The 19,934-nt window shown below is 37.7% G+C and overlaps 1 protein-coding gene across 7 annotated transcripts in view; it reads left to right on the plus strand.

Moving 5' to 3' along the window:
• Positions 1-19,934, plus strand: part of PRDM16 (PR/SET domain 16) — a 621,677-nt gene that overhangs the window by 568,303 nt on the left and 33,440 nt on the right. For 4 of the 7 annotated variants that reach the window (XM_075604889.1, XM_075604892.1, XM_075604893.1 and 1 more), the window contains 5 exons: positions 5,614-5,716; positions 11,469-11,667; positions 16,558-16,705; positions 16,821-16,919; positions 18,546-18,699. In XM_075604889.1, coding sequence (XP_075461004.1) covers positions 5,614-5,716; positions 11,469-11,667; positions 16,558-16,705; positions 16,821-16,919; positions 18,546-18,699 — 703 coding nt within the window. Of the gene's footprint in view, positions 1-304; positions 622-5,613; positions 5,717-11,468; positions 11,668-16,557; positions 16,706-16,820; positions 16,920-18,545; positions 18,700-19,934 lie in introns of those variants that run through there. The other 3 variants (XM_075604896.1, XM_075604890.1, XM_075604891.1) reach the window with 3 other exon arrangements.

Below are 19,934 nucleotides of genomic sequence, written 5' to 3' on the forward strand. Positions count from 1 at the left end.
TGATAAAGAAAATGTTTGCCTTCTTTGCTTAGCCACCTCTAGACTTTAAAGAGCTAGTTTATTAGGTGAGATTTCTTATATTAGAAATCCCCTATTAAAGCCATTGTTAGTGGCAGTCTCACAGGATTTCTACTTTGGCCCTTTAAACTAATTCCATGCAGTTTGCAGAAGAATGCAAAATATATCAACAGTTAGAAAACTTGGGCTGCTGTTTTGTGAGTGGAAAAAAAAAAAACTTCCTTTCCTCTTTTGATTTGCAGCTTGTTGTAGCCTCTGATACAGACATAATGCAGGGTGGGTCTCTGGAGAGATCAGTCCTCTCGGATGAGATTAGGGGGAGTGTCTGAGGCTTGGATCTCAGACCATTGAGAGAGTCGGATAATCACCAATGAAACCCCACCTCGGGAGAGATAGATGCAGTGACTAGGATAGTTCAGGGGCTATCTTCAGGCCTGGCGCACACACACACACACACACACTCACACACGGTGCCTTGTGTGTGTCACTAATGCATGAAGGATGGTGTTTGCCACAAACTCCTCTGACACTGGGATAGCAGACTGGAAGGCTTTAAACACAAGTCAGGTCTCTGAGCTGGTGCACCTCACACAGAGGAAAAAGGTTAGACCTGTTTTGTGTTTGTTTTGTCACTTTTTACACATGTTGTCCCATTTTCTGTGCATGTTATATTTGTTTCGGTGAACTTGGAAAAGCAGCAGGGAGAAAAAAAAGTTGCATCTGTGACTTGGCAGTGCGATTTCCAGGTGATCTGGTCACTTTTGTCATTAGGATGCTCAGTTGCACTGCTGTTTTCTCATTGTCTGGTTCTCATAGTTGTGTTTTACTTTTACAAGATTGGTAAAATGAAGTTGTGTTGGGTAACTAGTGATAAATTAGACAGAGTACGGAAAAGTGAGGGATAAGCAGGTTTAGTTGTGTGGCTATGTAGGGAATATGTGGGTATAGTGCGCCCTCCTGTGGACATAAAAAAAAACTGAGTATGCAGTCTTGGGTATGGGGTCATATTGCATTCAAATATTGTCTGCCCTTCTAACTAAATAACTGCATTAAATGCACTAAAATTCACCTATGCTGTTTAAAAAACATTTTCCTTCTAATAAAGACACTGATGCACTTTACTTGAATATGTAAATACACAAATTGTTTCATTAGCAGTTAAAGGGAGGTTAAACATATACATGTAAGTAACTTTAATCATATCACGTGCAATTCACGTAACATATTTACAGATTAAAAGTGTCGACTAAAATCGGTCTTTCTTTACGTCGCTATGATTGAAACAAGCTGCATTTGCAGTATTTGTCTATTTACAATTGCACTTGGATAACTTTTTCTTTGCACCATGTACAATTTAAACAAAAGAAACAGAACCCCTGAGGATGTAAAAGGGAATGAGATCAGGAACGAAATGATTTGACCCTAAACCCCAAAAGGTGTACATTCTTTTTGTACTAAATGGCAGCGTGCTTCAATATGAATGCTACCAAAAGTGCTACATTTGTAACTAGTTTATGAATTTGGCGTCACTTAATCTATAGTTATCTTAAAAGAAGTATAGACCAACAAAAGTCCATAGAAGAAGTAGATATTAACAGATGGAATATCTTAGGGAAGTAATGCTGGCTTAGAAGAATGAGGCTGTACGTAGATCTTTAATAGACACGTGCTTTAAATGTATGCATGTCCATTGAATCTGATTGTTCTTTAGCGGAATGCTTTGGCTGGAAAGGTTAGACTGATAAGAGAAAGGAAAAGTATTTTATGGCAAGTAACGTGCAACACGAAGCAGGTAGGAAAAGTCCTAAGCAGCCAGGGATAAACAGGAGCGTCATTTTGCCTGAACACACTAGCATGTGAGTAAATTAACTGGTCATTTAAATATTTTTGCGTAGCGCTGGTAGTAAGCAGCTCATGGCTGTAAAATTAGCCCACATTGGATTGCTGATCCTATTTTTACAGCCGTATCTGCTTAGTGATATGAGATCTAATGTTAAAACGTAGCACCATTTTACTTCACAGTAAACTCGTTTCAAATGCCTATCAAACTTCTGTATGTCTCATAGAAGAGTGATTTATTTTAAGTGTTTATACAGTAAATGCTGATTGTATGGTCAAGGTCACTTATAAATAAGTCTTTGTTTTGGTATAAAATATTGTAAATCGTGTTTACCTCACATGTTAATTAAAGTTGGATGAAAATCTCTTTTCCGGAATAAGCACGCTTTCCTAATTTTATTTGTATACAGAGAATAAAATGTCTCGCATTTATATACTGCCGGGTTCTGAAACCCCTTTTCTACTTTAAAAAAAAAAATATTCTCCTCTTTCTAGCTTTGCTGATATATTTTGCCTGCACAATAATTAAAAGAACTTTCATATGAAACAGTTTTCATGCTTGGAGCGTCTCAGTGCCAATTAGAATGAATTATCTCCAAGAGATTAATTATTAGAAAGCATTATTGTGTCAGTGTCGCACCTAGATACAGTACATTTATTTCTTACGTGGATGTAGGGGGAATTAAAAATATCAATTTCTTGATCTAGTTAAACATTGCCAACTCCTGAATAAAAATGTGATTTATTTTGGTGAAGGAATCGTATATTAGAACATTTTATGTGTGATTTATGTTTTTTTGTTTCACGTTCCTACATTAAATATCATCATTGTGTAACCTCTTAATTGGTTTACAATCAAGAGTGGTTACATTCAGGGGCAATCATAAGGCAGATTGAAACAAAAAACTTTGCAGCGGAAATATTGTTTCTATTTGAAAATGTGCAGTCTTGTGCATATATTTGTATTTTTTGTCCTCTAAAAGTCTAAATGATATACAAAATCTATGTGTAATTTCACTGTTCATCACATCACAAATGTAAAAGAATAAAACGGTGCGTGAATTCAGTGAAAACAAGCAGAGAAGGTGTGTGGCGTAAGGAATGCTTTTGAACGTTCTCTTTATTAAGAGCTCTTCAGAACTCTTTCATACTATCAAAATCTTCCCTGAAAAGGAACACGAGGAGTTTCCCAAAGCTGTTGAGATGGTGCAAAGTGGAAAATGTATTAAGCAAATGAAGGATTTCATCTCATGAAATTAGAAACATTTCCAAGTCGCCATAATGATGACATCAGCATTAAATTAATATGACGTGAACATTTTCATCCTGCATGAATGACGAATGTATTGACTATAATCTTCGCAAAACTCAAAATCCCATGCAGCACATTCTGAGTGTTAAATAATGTGCTTTGTACATTAAAAAAAAAAAGATCTTTTAATAACCATTCTGCAAATTGGTAAACACAGTACTGTATATTTTTGCCAAACTTGGTTTACAAACCGTATTGCTTTTCTCTTTATCAGTCGTTAAAACTATTATGCTTCTTATGTTTACACACTCTGGAGATCTCCACATAACCTTGTTTTTAGCGCACGCCTTTTGAGTGTGGTCAGCTAAGCATATTGATACTAAACTCTTCCGCACTGTAGTGGGGACCCAAGGGCCATACAAACTGTGGCTACAAAATAATGCTTCAGTAAAACGTCTTTTTTTCAGTGCTTTGTAGGCTTGGAGAGATTTGCCGTACGTTTCATTAATGTGGCTGTCCATTAATCCCTTTAGTGCTGCAGGGACTTGAATCTATTTGCAGTCCTCTTCAGCACTAAATGGGTTAAATATCTCCCACACCTTTTAGTTTAGGATGGTGCATGAAATGTACGGTATACTCTCCTACATTGTCACCGCCCTTGTTATAACGTACCATGTTCAGTGCTGGTGGGTTTAATGCGCAGTATTTTCAATCATTAGTTTGGCAGATCTATGAAACGTATTAATCCTGATCTTACAATTATGTTTATTAAATCTTCTGATTGGCTGGTTTTATTGACTGACATGTCCCAATTGTCGTTCTGACTATAATATGATACAGGATGTACTCTTAAAACATCATTCATAGGAATGGTATGGGGCAGGTGTAGAGGATGTTAATAACATTCAAAGGGAAAAATAGCAAATTGAATATTTTCAACACAAAGTTAATATGTGATCGGATTTACTACTATCAGGGTTTTAGGGAAACTGTACCATAATAAATAGTTCACAATAAAAAGCGAAATGTCTCAAATGTTGATTATGTTGCAAAGACATCCAGGTTAAAGTAACATTTGCGGTTTAAGGTCAAAGGACTGGAAATGGAGATGAGAGATATTTGTCATTTTGTGGTGTGTAGGACTGGCGGCTCCTACAAATAAGATCAAAGACCCATGATTCAAGCCTCTTCTACAATCCTCATGCTACAAATGACTGCAGAATTAATTTCCACGACCCCTTCACAATAATATGTTGATATTCCCCAAGTTGGAGTTTTTAGTTTTTTGTTTTATTAAATATAAATTCCTGATAGCAGAGGTCTTTTTGGTCATGGAGGAAATCAGAATTGTTTGCGGGCAGAAATACCTTTTATTTGATTAACATGGGAGTTGTACATTGGTACATGAACTTGGGAAACAACAAGTGACTCCTTCAGATGTTTCAGACATTTTTCTGTCTTTCTCATTTTTTGTGACAAAGGGGATATGGAGATTTAGACGGTTCTATGTCTATAGAAAGCCACGATCCTTAAGTAATTATCTCTCACGGTCACATTCCAAGAAGGGTCTAATATGGTCTCGGAAACTTACAAACAACTGCATTTTATGATGAGTAAAATCTGTCATTGGTACAAAATTTACAAGCCTCATCTGGATTTGAGTTATAAGCTACTGAAAAAGTAGTTAAACATGGAGTAGTATGCCTTTGAAACATATGTCTAGCACTTCAGTATTAGCCATAATGTCGTTTTGAAGAGTCTGGGGTTGCCAAGATGCTGTTAGGTTTTTCTCTGGTTTTTTTACAGATACATTAGAGCTCCTGTCACTTTTAAGCTCACAGCAATTTATTTAGTAAATGATCCAAGTAATTGTGTGACTCTCTTTTTATTTGATGTTAAAGAGTCAGTGTGCTTTTCTAATGTACAGTTGCCTGTTACACTGAGAGATCTAGTGGGTATTCAGTGGGTATTTTTCTCATGTTAACACCATAACTGGAATACAGCCCAAAGTAGAACATTGCCAGAATTCTTTCTCACTAAACATCTCCTTGACTTGTATACCCAACCATTAAAAATTTCAACACTCAATTTTAAGTATTGCATATTGCTTTAACCCTTAAGACTACAGTGACCTAAAACATATTACTATACTATTACTGCATTAAAGTCATTTTGCAGTTGTTCTGTATGTTGTTATTCCAATGGAACAGCTAATAATAAAACTCTTTATTTCAGGGATTCCCTTTCTTTTATGTTTGAGGCACTTACACTGTATCCCCTGTATTTTTTTTTATTTGTTCTATAAAGTTATAAAACACACAGTTTATGATATTTAATTTTTTTTTAAAAATCCATATTATTATATGAAGAGTTAAATATGCATCGAGAATCTAAAGTACATTTTGCACTGATCATTTTCTTCATTTGGAAGTATAGCTTATGTGGGGCATATAGCAATTATAACCCTAATCCTTTTTACATTTCCTTTTCTTCCTACACTATAGCTCTTCTATAAAGTTATTAAAGACATTGAGCCAGGAGAAGAGTTGTTGGTTTATATGAAGGAGGGAACTTATTCCCTAGGAGACATGCCCCCAAATCTTGACGGTAAGTCAGTTTCATGCTTTTCACTATAATGCATTTCCATACACCTGGAAATAGGGCTTTGTGTATAAGAAATACAATGTTAACTATTTGTATTCATTCTGACCTAATGCTAAATTGATGTGAAGACGCTTATAATTATTTCCCATTGTGATCACGTTTTATGTGCCCTCTGCAGGGTCTAATATGAAGGAGCAATATTGTCTGTGGAATTTCTTTTCCAACATTTTCAGTAATAATTATATCCTTTTAATAGGCACGATTGTTATATGATAACAGAGAGAGTTTATAGCACCTTACATCCTTTGTATGCTTTATGAGCTATATTAATATGTCTTTGACTGAGCCACCTGTCCTGAAGCTGGGATATTCTGAAAACCTGACCTGTTGGTGGCCCTTTAGTACTGGAGTTGTGCACCCCTGCGCTAGGTTCTGCTTGTATTTATGTAGGTATATGTATATACTTGTATGTACAATATACTGCCATCTATCTGTTCATTTATCTATTACTAACTCCTTTAGTACCTTAGTAAAGTACCATATTGGTCCGAATATAGTACGGCCTTGCACATAACACGACCCTATAGTACGGCCTCGAACATAATACGACCCTATAGTACGTCCTCGCACATAACACGACCCTATAGTACGGCCTCGCACATAACACGACCCTATAGTACGGCCTTGCACATAACACGACCCTATAGTACGGCCTTGCACATAACACGACCCTATAGTACGGCCTTGCACATAACACGAACCTATAGTACGGCCTTGCACATAACACGAACCTATAGTACGGCCTTGCACATAACACGACCCTATAGTACGGCCTTGCACATAACACGACCCTATAGTATGGCCTTGCACATAACACGACTCTATAGTACGGCCTTGCACATAACACGACCCTATAGTACGGCCTTGCACATAACACGACCCTATAGTACGGCCTTGCACATAACACGAACCTATAGTACGGCCTTGCACATAACACGAACCTATAGTATGGCCTTGCACATTACACGACCCTATAGTACGGCCTCGCACATAACACGACCCTATAGTATGGCCTTGCACATAACACGACCCTATAGTATGGCCTCGCACATAACACGACCCTATAGTATGGCCTTGCACATAACACGACCCTATAGTACGGCCTCGCACATAACACGACCCTATAGTATGGCCTTGCACATAACACAACCCTATAGTACGGCCTCGCACATAATACGACCCTAAAGTTTTGAAGGTGTTCTACATGAAAAATAAAAGGTGTTAGGCTGCGCATATAATATGAGTACAGTTTTCGGAAGAACATAGCACTATATTCGGGCCAATACGGTACTTGAAGGCTTTGCTGTAGCACTGTACAACATGCATCAAGGCATTTCAATGAAGGAGGGTTTACTTTGAATTCCTAAACATATCGAACAAAACACACAATGTCAGGACATTTAGCCAATCTACCTAACTACATAGGTTCCCGTTTAAGTGTTCAAATGTTCCAACCTTTGCACTTGGTGTAGCACTGCACCTGCAAATTGAAGTTTGCAGCACAAGCATCTGTTTCAATAATTCATCAAGTGTATTTGAAACATGCTAAATAGTTCCCAGTGATTAATGTGAGTGTTCTGCCTGTAGTCACTACGCTGGCACTATTCATATCGTTTTCCAGTTTATGGAGTTTAAATGGCACTGCTACATGAACATGGGATGTAGTATTTGGTTATCTTAAATGGTCTTTCCATTTATACAAAAGTATATGAGGAAGGTATTAATATTATCTTAACTATTTCTGATTTAGAGTTGTAAATATGAATGCATTAGAACTCACTATTTTTATTTAACATGATGCAATAGGAATGATATCTGTTATGTATTAGTATAACAGGCTTATACAATTAGTGTAAAAGTCCCTCTTATTTAGCATGCATATACTGTAGTGTAAGTTAAAAAGCACGTTTGAGGGTATTCTTATTTTGGTCTGCAAACTTGAGCAATTGAAATGAGGTAGTTAACTAATCTGATGTATTATGTAAGTGTGATTATCATAAATAGCCCAAGCAAACACTATTCTAATAACTGGGGTTGCTTGCTGTTTTCAAGCATACATTAAGTAAAGAGTATAAGGTGAAGGTGTTCACTTTGGTTGCACTATTTAATTCAAATGATCACCCTGTAGTGAATCAAACACAAGTAGAATTTACTCATACGGACTCCAGCAAATATTAGAATGTGCTTCCCACAAAAGAAAACATATTTTTCCACATTTTGGACAAGTTCTAAAATCCTTTTGATGATGTATTCCATCCAGGTTGGCAGGTTTGGATAGTCTGAAGAGACTGATTTGACAGAATGGGTGGCTGAGGGGTGAAGAGATTCAGAGGGAAAGATGCCAAAAGACATGATAAATAGTTGAGACAGAGGAAATAAAAGATGGGGAGATGGAAAACAGTGAAATAAAGCAAATGTCACAGAGTGGGATTAATACAATGAGAGAGAGGAGGATGGACAGATGGATTGTTAAAAGAGCAAAAAACAGGAGACAACCACACATGAGGGAAAGGATACAGGTGTAGGTAACAGAATGCAATACGTCCATCCCAACTTTAACATGATTTTGTTTATTTGCAATACACAAGAACCACCTGAAAAGCAATTTAACAATATGTGCTGGAGATCACCAGTTTTATTGCTTGAGTATTTGTATCTAATTTATTCTAGCAATAGATGTATTGTAGGTTGTGATGCCCGTTAAATGGACCTATATGTGCGTCCCTAATGGATTAAACGATACAGAGCTTTCAAACCTCACTGCCTCTTCTTCAAGTACAACAATAACTGTCAATGTAGACCTGAAGAAGAGACCTATGTGGTTTTAATAGCTGTATACACTATAACCTATGATGATCTCTCATGTTGGTCTGTTAAAAGGTATCGCAACCCACAACAAACATACACTTCCCTAGGACTAATATAGCTACAAGAACCATTTTATACTACATTTGTTTTGCCTTCACAAATACGCGTAGGAATTGTATATTTGCCCCTCCCTACCTGCAAAATGTAAACTACTTCACTAATTTTCACCTAATTGTGCAATGGACAAAATAATTCTATATCAAACATATTGCTTTTTATACATTTCAAATAAATACTTCCTCACTCAGTTAAACTCTGAATTGCACAAGAAAGAAAATGCAAAAATGTTCTGCATGAAGATAATTATCGTAAAAATCTTTTATGCCAACCCCAACCAAATGCACTAGGACCCCTTATCTCTGCTGGAATTTTGAGTAGGGCTCTTGAACTCCTTTGAGAATTTATTCTGGTAGATTAGCATGTAGATGCCACATAATTGCCTTCCCCTTGGTTTTTCTGAAAGCCATTAGAAGCTGATTTATTTTTCAGCTACATTCCTCCATTGTCCTGAGTGTTACTGATGGAACTTTAGATAGATGGTCGCAACTGCAGATTTTACAAATAAGACAGAGTACTGGCAGGTTCCCCACCCCCCCCCCCCCCCCGAAGATATTTAAGGAGTAACCTGTTTCTTTTGGTCTAAAGTTTGCATTGTGCTTCAAAGAAGTGCTGAATGAAAGAACCTAGGTACCATCAACTGTATTTTAACTGCATGAAACCTAGGAGCGTAGAATTTGAGAAGTGCATTTTTCCTGCATCATTTTTTAATCTCTAGTCTCTAATCTCATTTTGAGGAAGGAAGTACAATTAGTTGATTCATTTCAGGGAACTTAATTCCTGGTGCTTTTTTTGACGTCTGCTAAGTCAATGCATCTGAAGACACCTTTCTAACTGACAGTGTCCTTATTATTCTAGCAGAGCTGCAAACAAAAAGTAGTAATGTTTCCTTTTGGAAACGATCTGCTTGACTGGAGCTGTATGGTTTTCTCTGTGGATAACCCTTTCAGGTTTTATGACACTGGTGGTAGATGTGTAGATATCATTAAACCTTTCTTTAGCATGCCTAATAAGATAATGTCATAATTATCTCAGATATCCTTGGACCTAATGCAGATATGTATGTTTTAAATGAGAAAATATAAACTGAGCAATAACCCCTTGAAAATACGAACATACCCTTTCTACTGTTTTCAATTACATAGATAATATTCCTGCTGCTGAATGAGTTATACAATTATACTGTGGTTTTAGTCATTTCAAACGTGGTATAAGTTCTGCAAGAGATACATGCATAGAGCTTGTACATGAAGATGAGAAGCTGTTGAAAATAGTTATTAGCTACACAATAGAATTGGTTCAAGGTTCCCAGCTTCTTAATTTAACCCAAGTGATCACCTAAGGGACGGAATTCCCATTATTGTGCATTTTGCTGGACATCCTGTTGGGAAGTAATATTCGGAAGACAAAAGAAACTGCTGATGTGTCTTTCCTTACAGGCTTTTGTTAGCAAATCAGCCAGGTTCTCTATATACACAGTTAGATGTTTCACGAAGATAGTTAAATCAATCTGTTCATTGCTCAAATATTATGAGCTTTTCTGTTTAAATCAACCCATTGACAATCACTAGATCTAGGTACTGAAACTCTAAATATGAATGATATGTAGTATACCTTTAACTGATCATGTTTCATTTTTCCAGCGTGCTTAATTATGGTTCAACCAATCAAGAATAAACATCATCACATATTGCATATTATGTATGATGTCCAGATTTCAGTTTAATTTAAATAGGCGTATGCATCACAGTACTAGAAGTTAATCTATCACATTGCTCATAATTATGAATCCTGAGGCCACAGGAATTAAACACAGTAGCTAACAGAGGCTGTTGGGGGTAGAGAGATGCAGAAATCCTGCTATCACAACCTTCCAAGTGCCAGCATTGCATGGCATGCTTGCCAGTATCAATAAATCCACACCAGCAAGCCTAATTACCGTCTACCTTGGGAGTTAATGAGTCTTGCTACATGCAGAAAGTTTGCTCTAAGTTGTTTGCACAGGAATGAAAGTTTAATTGCGGAAAGACGTTTTGAGTGCAAAGTAGCCAACTGGCTTAAGAAGCTTCTGTTCACTAAATTGCTGGGAGGGGGAGTGCTGGACAATCCCGTTCCTCTTACAGAACTTGTACTTTTGGAATATTTACAACTTGCAGCCAATTGTTTCATTTGGCATCACAGTCAGGATGCTGCCTTTTTGAACTTAATAACAGCTGCCCTTTTTTAATTAGTTTGACCTTGACGATAATAATTTATAATGTGCATTAAGTCATCCATGTTTTATCTTTGTACTTCTCTTTTATTAAGAAATGTTTTCTGAAAGCTATTTGCTGCACAACACATCTATATATTCTGCTGTTTGCTTGAAACCCTTAAGAAAGTAATTTCAAGTAGGACACAACCGTAATAGAAAGAAACTAAAATGCACATATACTTGTCATGCTTGTGCCCTGGACATACTTGAAAACAAGAGGTAACTCTCAATGTATTACTTCCTGCTAAAATATTTTATAAATAAACATTAGGACATAGTAGATGATACTCCATACTTCCTAGCACCAAGTACTGTAGCTATATATTAAGAATCATATCTACTCTGCATCAATAATATGAACGTTTATTGAACTACAGTATACCCTAGTTTGGCGATATAGACTAAAGCAATAGGGTAGGGAAATTGCTACTAGCTTGTAGAGAAAAACATTGACTTTACCTCACTGTATTTTTGGCTTACGTTTGGCTATTTGTTTCTCTGTATTCTTATTTTCAGAGGAACACACATTCCGCTGTGAGGACTGTGATGAACTCTTCCAATCTAAGCTGGATCTGAGGCGGCACCAAAAGTATGCCTGCAACACAGTCAATCACATATATGAGTCGCTGAGTGAGGAGATCAAGCAAGAAGGCTTTGATAATGAACAAGTGCATGAGTGTAAAGACTGTGAGCGTCTGTTCCCCAATAAATACAGGTAAGTAGGGGTAGGTGAATGCCTGTGAAAGTTCAAACAGACTGACATAACACCATGTAGCACCTAGAACTAATTCATAATTAATATCCCACCATTTTAGTGTTTGGTTGAAATGAAACAGAGTTGTTCTTAGGATTGATACAATTGACCCAGGTTTTCTAAGCAAATAAAGATGATACAAGCTTAGATCCATTGGCTTTTTGAATGCACATAAAACAGGAGAAAAATGATCCTCTAGATTGTAAGCTCTCACGAGCAGAGCCCTCATTAACTTTTGTATCTGTTTCTGCTTGTTTCTCCTTATTTGTTATGTTATTCTGTCATTGACATATCCTTGTACCCCCATTCTACTGCGTTACGGACATTTTTGGTGCTTTACAAATTTATAATAATAATAATATCAAATGAAACAAAAATATATACATGTCATAGTCAAGTAAGTCTTCCACTCCAAGCTCATATAATCACTTTCTTTGGCCTATTTTTAATATGCTGTGAAGCTGTTTCCTCCTCCTGGAGAACATTTTAGTCCCAATCACTTGAATGGAGCAGAAATCTTCCCCCAGGAAAGGAAGGTTTCCTCACAGAATATTGAAATGGGGCATATATTAATTAATTATTCAATTCGAGGAGTATCTTTTAAATGTTGATGATGGCATATATTTTCAGAATTCTTCTAATATTAAAGCAGAAAGATTAGTTATGATTATATGGAGCTCACTATTGTCCTCAAGCAGTAAAATCTGATAGAAAAAATTGCCAGGGTTTTAAATAATAAATCAATAAATCGCCATTTTTGACAGCGTTGCTATCACGGTATGCAGAAAGCCCCGAATACCAGTGATAGCAACATTTCAACAAATAGCGAGTAGCCGGCGCCAAGATCTGTCCTCTGAAAGGGCTCACCTGGCGAGTTGATTCTGCTGCAGAGAGAGAGAGCGCCTCTCTCACTCTGCAAATATCGGCGAAAGAAAAATATTTTAAGTTAAATTTTCTTACTAGTGTTGATGTACAGGGGGTCTACGGAGCAGAATCGTGTTGATTTCAGGTCCGGGGATGGGGTGCCGGTATCTCCTATGCATTGAAATATCCCAGTCACGTGACGCGGGACATTTACATGCATAGGAGATACCGGCACCCCATAACAGGGCCTGTATCTCGGGAAGCAATTTAAATTGTGATGGCTTGTTTTTTATTTTTACAGGTTAGCGATTTTATTTAATGATGTATTTTGGTAGCTACTGGTTTTAATTAATGTGTTGCCTAGTGGTTGTATGAATTAATTGTTGTGTTGGTTACTGCTTTTAGGTATTAAATGTATATTTTGTGGCTAGTGGTATGATTTATGTAATTGATTGCATGGGGGTTTTAATTATTTTATTGAATGCCTAGTGGTTTTATTTCTTTAATTGATTGGCTAGTGGTTTTATTTAGTTAATTGCTTGGTTGGCTAGTGCTTTTAATTTTGTTTTCTGGGTGTTTAGGTGCTTGTTGTATCTCTTTTATTATTGTGTATTTTGGGCATTCATGCTTTTGTATTCGGGTGACCATTGACTGCTATAGTAGCTTATCATGTCCATATTATATGGGTATGATGTACTACTATGCCACTCAATGGGTACAGGGTAGGCATAGTGGGTCTGGGGTGGGTGGTTAGGCCTCCCGGGTGGGTAGTGGGGGAGGGTGGGTTAACCCCTTAATTACTATAGCGGTTACTAACCGCTAAGGTGATTAAGGGGTTAGGGCCAATTAGATTGTATTTTTTTTATGTATTGTTGCTGGCATCAGAGGGCATGGCCCTGCAGTATGCTGACGAGGACACCCTTCATGTTGGCAGGGGTAAGTAGAATGGATTATATTTACTTTATTTATGCTGCCTGGCTAATGTTGTGTTTAATAATGGGCAAATAATCTAGTATTCTTATCTGGATAATAGTTATTTTGCACATTACTGTACTGTATGTGTTTGGTAGCCCCCGGACACCCGCATAGACCACCGAGAGCCCACAGATACCCGTGGGAACCACCCGAGGGCCCTCAGACACCCAAATGGACCACCTGTCGAACCTGTTGGGGCCCACAGACACCCGCGGGGACCACCTGGAGGCCCACAGAGCCTAGCAGGGACCACCCGAGGGCCCCCAGACACCTGTGGTAACCACCAGGGGTGCCCCGTGGGGCCCACGGACACCCGTCGGCCTGTGGTATTAATCCTGTGTCTAAAAAAATAAGTAATGGTTTTATGTGGGGGCACAGGGTGGATGGGTTGTGTATTGTTGTTTATTAAATATTGTAATGGTTTTTGGTGGCCTAGGAGGTGGCTACTAGGGCTGTATGTATTTTTTTATTGTGGGTAGCGGTGGTGGGTGAAGGGGGTATTTGCCCCAAGGATGGGTGTTTAGGCCTACCGGGTGGGTAGTGAGAGGGGTTAACCCCTTCATTACCTTAGCGGTTGGGGTTAAGTCCACTTGCAAGCCCCACCAAGGGCCAAATACCCCCTTCACCCACCCCAGCTACCCACAATAAGCATGGTACTGCTGGTTAACCCCTTCATTGGCTTAGCGGTTAGACGCTACGGTAATGAAGTTGCCTGTAAATGCATTTTTCATGCATCTGATTCATGCCAGGTGTCTCCGGTGCTGATATTAATGGATATCAGCTCCGGAGTCTCCCAGCATCAATCCAATACCGGAAAAATGCATTTTTTTTCTAAGTGCCGTCTCGCCGCATCTCACAACCTTCTTGCAAACTTTTTGTGGCGGGACGATTTGGAGACGAAATCTCCATTCTAGAGCAGTGACCAGCCTTGATAAGCTGATCGGGGCTACTAGAATTGAGCGAGTTTGAGAATCTGGCGATAAGTGGCTTCTCGCCGCGCATTTGGCGTTTTCTATTTATTTTTTTCCTCAGCAAAAAAAGAGAGCCCATTTTTGCACTTATCGGGGCTTACTGAATCGCTGTAGGCTTTTTTGGTGATAAACTGGTGATAAGGGGCTTATCTCTGATTATATCATGAGGCCCATAGTCTTTAAAAAAAGATGGGAATTTCAGAATAGTCGGATTGCCAACAAAATAGGTAAGAGGTCATTATCCTTAAGTATGTATAGTACCAATGTCAACTTTTTACTATGTTTCCTTTCAATCACTCAAAGTATGGGAGAGATGCTTTCAAGGTGTTGCCTACATTACTGTACAGAGTCTATGCAGCTTGAGTAACTGTAGTCTCTGATATTATTGAAGGTGTATTGACTATGTTCTTGTTTGAGTTTATTATATAACGCAGAAGTTATTGGTCAAAAAAAATCCAGTATCTCCCTGGTAAGGTTGTACAGAAAATGTGCATTTGTCTAACCTGTAAACTTGCAATATACCATTTATGACATTGAAGATTTTTAGAGCGGAGTATAATTGTGATTGCTAGAAGTTCTTGTCCAATTTTGTTATGTGGTAATATAAGGTTATACTAGTGGAAACATTTTAAAACTCCGTTAACAGCAGCACATTACTGAATGGGTTACATCTTTTGTTTTTTATTCCTCTGATGAGATAAAGTGAAGGTGCTGGTGTTATATCGCCTTATCGTCAAATGCATTCCAAAGTATTTGCTGTACAATGCTTTCATGTCACACGCAGCAGAAACCAAGGTTAGATTTAAACATGTTCTAATAGGTAATTTAACCTGGAAGCAAGTGCACACAATTGGATAATGGATCAGGTATATTCTTAGGGTGGGAATCTTATTCTCCAAACAAAAGAACCTTCTCTAGTAGCTGAGATTATTTGGATCATGCAGTGAGTCAGTGATCTCTTTCCTATTCTGGTGGGGCTCATTCATGATAGGATTCATGATATAGTACTATTTAGCAGTACTACTTTCCTGGCAACTTTGTGGATAAAAGAGAGGAGATGGCATCATGAAAAGGCACCTCAGATGTACCAACCAAACATCTGGTACTTAGCTGATATTCGAGATAAAGACAATCAGCAGGTAATCTTGTTGAGGATGCACCTTAGCCTGACTTCCTACACCATACAATCAGAAATCATCCTATAGTTTACCTGGGAGAAGCTTGTGATTGACACCAGCAGTCTGGTATCGGTTGCGAGCCATTAACTATGGTCTCAACATTACTACCCTACGATAATGCTGCATAATGCCCCTTATATTTGTCCAAAGCATATTTTGGTTCATGCGGAAAAAAAACATAAATTAAATTAATATTGTAATCAAATGTTGACATACATATATATTTATAATGACGCACAGAATAGTTTTTTTTATTCAAATAAAACTATGAACACTAATGAGTGTAGCTAGAAAAACTTTCCTGAGCTTTTCCTCAACACAACTCTGACTATTTTATATTCCTAGTTTAACTACATGCAATAAGTCATTCCGATTAGATGTAAGTCTTTTTCCTCAATTGCCCTTCTCAATCTCAAACATACTTGACATCTTGACCCTTTGTGTGTTGCTCTGGGTCAAATTATGGCACTTATTTTCCAGAAGATAACGGTTTCCCTGTCTGCAGCAGTAAATAACAGGATAAGAAGTGTTTATTTAGAAAGCAACTCTACTGTTTAATAGACAGAAACGGCTATTGACCGTCTGTTGTTACATGTTTGTGTTAATAATAAGCTCCAATGAATTGCTTTAGTCCTTTCATGCAGTAATTATGACACCATTTTCAATAAGGCTGTGTTGCATGTCAAATGCATCTTGCTGCCTTCGAGTAAGTGTAGACACAAAAACTGTGACAGTTTCATAAATTCCAATATAACAGCAACATGCATGCACTTTCTCCTTATTACCATAAATGTGTAGTGTAGCAGATAAAGTTGTTGTACTCTGACCCCTGCTCACGTTTGGCCAAACTGTCTCGCTTTCAGTTTGGAACAGCATATGATCATTCACACTGAAGAGCGGGAGTACAAATGTGACCAGTGCCCCAAGGCCTTCAACTGGAAATCCAACCTGATTCGTCACCAGATGTCACATGACAGTGGCAAGCGATTCGAATGCGAAAACTGTGTAAAGGTACTGTGCAAGTTATGTTTCTTTGTGTTCATCAGTTGTATATTGTGATAGCCATCTACGTATAATTAAAGGTTCACACTCAGAATGATCTGTATTTCACATATGTCCTTTTCAGAACGAGCCGTGGTTCCCAAGTGATCTCCATCCCAGATTACCCATATATTTGAACTGCAACAACAACACTGAAGCGGAATCGCACACACCTAAAGTAGACGTCAGTGTTATGACATAGTAACATGTATTGTAGCATCACACACAGTTACAAGCACAACGTTTCAGGGAGCGTGCTTCCCTTTGTCAGGTGACAAAGGGGGCACAGCTCCCAGAAGCTTTGTGACATGTACTTTAGGTGTGTGTTATACTTTATGATTATTTTAAATGGCAAAAGTCACTTAAAAACAATATTTAAAGGTTTTTTTTGTGCTAAAATAATTTGTTGTTTGTACTATTCTTTAAAAAAAATTATGCCATTTTTTATGACAGCCACTTTGCACTAAAACTAGATAAAAACTAAAATTATGTGTTTTGCAAAAAGGGCTACTTTATTGGCACAAAGTGACATATATATATATATATATATATATATATATATATATATATTATTCTGCTTTACAGTAGTAAAATTCTTTTAGTGCATGCACAATTGAGACAAACACTATTTGTGTCAGTTGTGATCCATATGTATTGTATCCTGTCAAATGTATCCAGACTAAATCTAAAACCGTAAATGAATCTCTTAAGATAAATGTGGTATATTAGAAATGAATACACAAGACAGCATTCACAGACTGAGCTTTTCATTTTACTCGTGTTTTGAAAAAGGATGCAGTATAATTCTTGCTTACTAGGGCAGTGTTTCCCAACTCCAGCCCTCAAGTTCACCCAGCAGTTCAGGTTTTCATTATATCACTGCTTCAGCACAAGTGGCTGAGTCGGGGGTACTTGAGGACTGGAGTTGGGGAACACTGTACTAGGGGGAATGATTGACTAACGTCTATTGTGGGCTAAGATGACACCCAATCCGGAGTTAAACCCGCCAGTCAAGTCAATGGCAGTTAACTGTGGATCAAGTGCGTTATCCCGCAACGTACCTTGGTGAACTCCCCTGGAATAAGTGGAACTCGATGAAGAACAGTCCCTCACTTTAGCATTTGTGTCATAGAATCTCCTCTCTGCCATCTGAACTGGTCCATTAAAATACAATTTTTGACCTAAAAATCATTAAACATTTAACAATTACTGTATATATCTATATTCCTGTGACACTTCAGATTCAGAGAAGGAGAACGAGCTTTATTTGTAGGGAATTTAAATGTCACAACAATATAAATGTTGAAAGCGCACTTAAAATTACATAATTAAATATAATGAAATCCAAAACCGGTTTTCTCACAGAGCAGTATACAGCTCAACCCCATTATAGCGCGATCCGTTACTACGCGAATCCGCTTATAACACGATGCAAGCGTTGCTCCCAATTTTCGTATTTATGAATACTTTACAACACGATTATTGGTATCTTAAATACTCTATTGTACAATGCATACAATTGTACATTATTTCTAACGCGATCTGCTTATAGCGCAATGTGATTCTTTGGACCCCAAGCACAGCGTTATAAGGGGGTTGAGCTGTACTTTCACCTTTACCAATGAACAATTTAGCTAATCTAAGTAAGGACTGTAAAGTGTATTCTTGTTACCTTTAGTTAAGTTTGTGTATGAGCCATTCATTGTGTTTGATGCATATGGTCAGAAAACACTTGGCTCACTGTGAAAATGCTGCACTCTGCAAATGTTCTTGTAGTTTTGTAAAATCTTGTTTTTTCATTTCCCTGCAGGTATTCACTGACCCCAGCAATCTCCAGCGGCACATCCGTTCCCAGCACGTCGGAGCTCGGGCGCATGCGTGCCCTGACTGTGGCAAAACCTTTGCCACCTCATCAGGGCTCAAGCAACACAAGCACATTCACAGTACTGTCAAACCTTTCATATGTAAGTTGTCTTGGTCGTAACATGTCTAACTTAAGCTATAATTGTCCATATTCTTTGTACACTCCCCAGAGTCCTTCTACCAAAGAAAGCAAAGTATGCAATAAAGCCACAAGTACAAAATGCTGTATTAAAAAAACTTTTTACTTACATTTTTGATATTTCAGCATGCATAGATAACAGTTTTAATGTGTTTGTTCGTCAGGCAATTGTGAGAAATACATATAATTATACCTAATTATACAGGCCCCTATAATATTTTTACCTTATGTTTGTCTAGCATGCATAATGAAATAGAAATAGTTAATGCAAAGCAACTGAGCATTATTGATGCCAAGGATAGCCAAGGATTAATAAAAAGGTGTTTTGAAAAACGTGTATTTTGACATTAAGCATTCATCCATCAGGTATGCAGACTAAACATACAATTATTTAAATGACTGCTTGGCTGAATCCCTAAAGTACAATGTGGATAGGTTTCCAAAGAATTGCGTATACTCAGAGGGCCTGTGTGTTGCAAGTTAATAGTCATGCCTCACCAATTACTACAGACGTCTACAAATTACTTTTAAGATCATTATGAGTTGATGTAAGTGGGAGGCTCCTCTCTTGTTGTCAAAATAGTGACTCCTTAGTTTATTTTACTCAATGTTCCAAAATACTATCTTATGCTTTTCATCTGTCCTGTTCTCTCCGGTCAAATCCTTGGCCAGTTTAGCTGCATTTAAGTTCAAATCTAAAAAATAAAGCTAACATCAATCTTTTTTTTTTTTTTTTTGCAAGGCACAGCAATTTTTGGGATACGGTACATTGCCAACTAAGACCTTCACAGTGTGTTAGTCCAACATTTCCAACTGGAGATCCTGGGCATTGAACCAACAACCTTTATGCAGTTCTACATTTGCTCAGTGCCTTAGATAATAAAGTAGCCAATATGGGTTCCATAGTATCCAGTATTAAAGATTTCTGATGTCATTGTGATTGGGAATCAGATTATTATGCCTAGTGCAAGTGCCTTTCAGGTTTTAAAACCCCTTTTTTCAGTGAAATATACAGTATCCTAGAGAAAAGCACGGATGCTGATATAACGGCAGATTGTGCGCGTTTTACTCATGAGTGGCCCTAGGTTTATTTCAAAGGTTGTGGAAAATTGTAACTAAATTTAAAAAAATACCAGAAATGAGATGTACAAAAAGTTTCCCAAAATTGTCAGGGCTTTGAGGGAAAAATCAAGATAG

Source organism: Ascaphus truei, chromosome 6 (genome assembly GCF_040206685.1).
Source record: "Ascaphus truei isolate aAscTru1 chromosome 6, aAscTru1.hap1, whole genome shotgun sequence".
Taxonomy (NCBI): domain Eukaryota; kingdom Metazoa; phylum Chordata; class Amphibia; order Anura; family Ascaphidae; genus Ascaphus; species Ascaphus truei.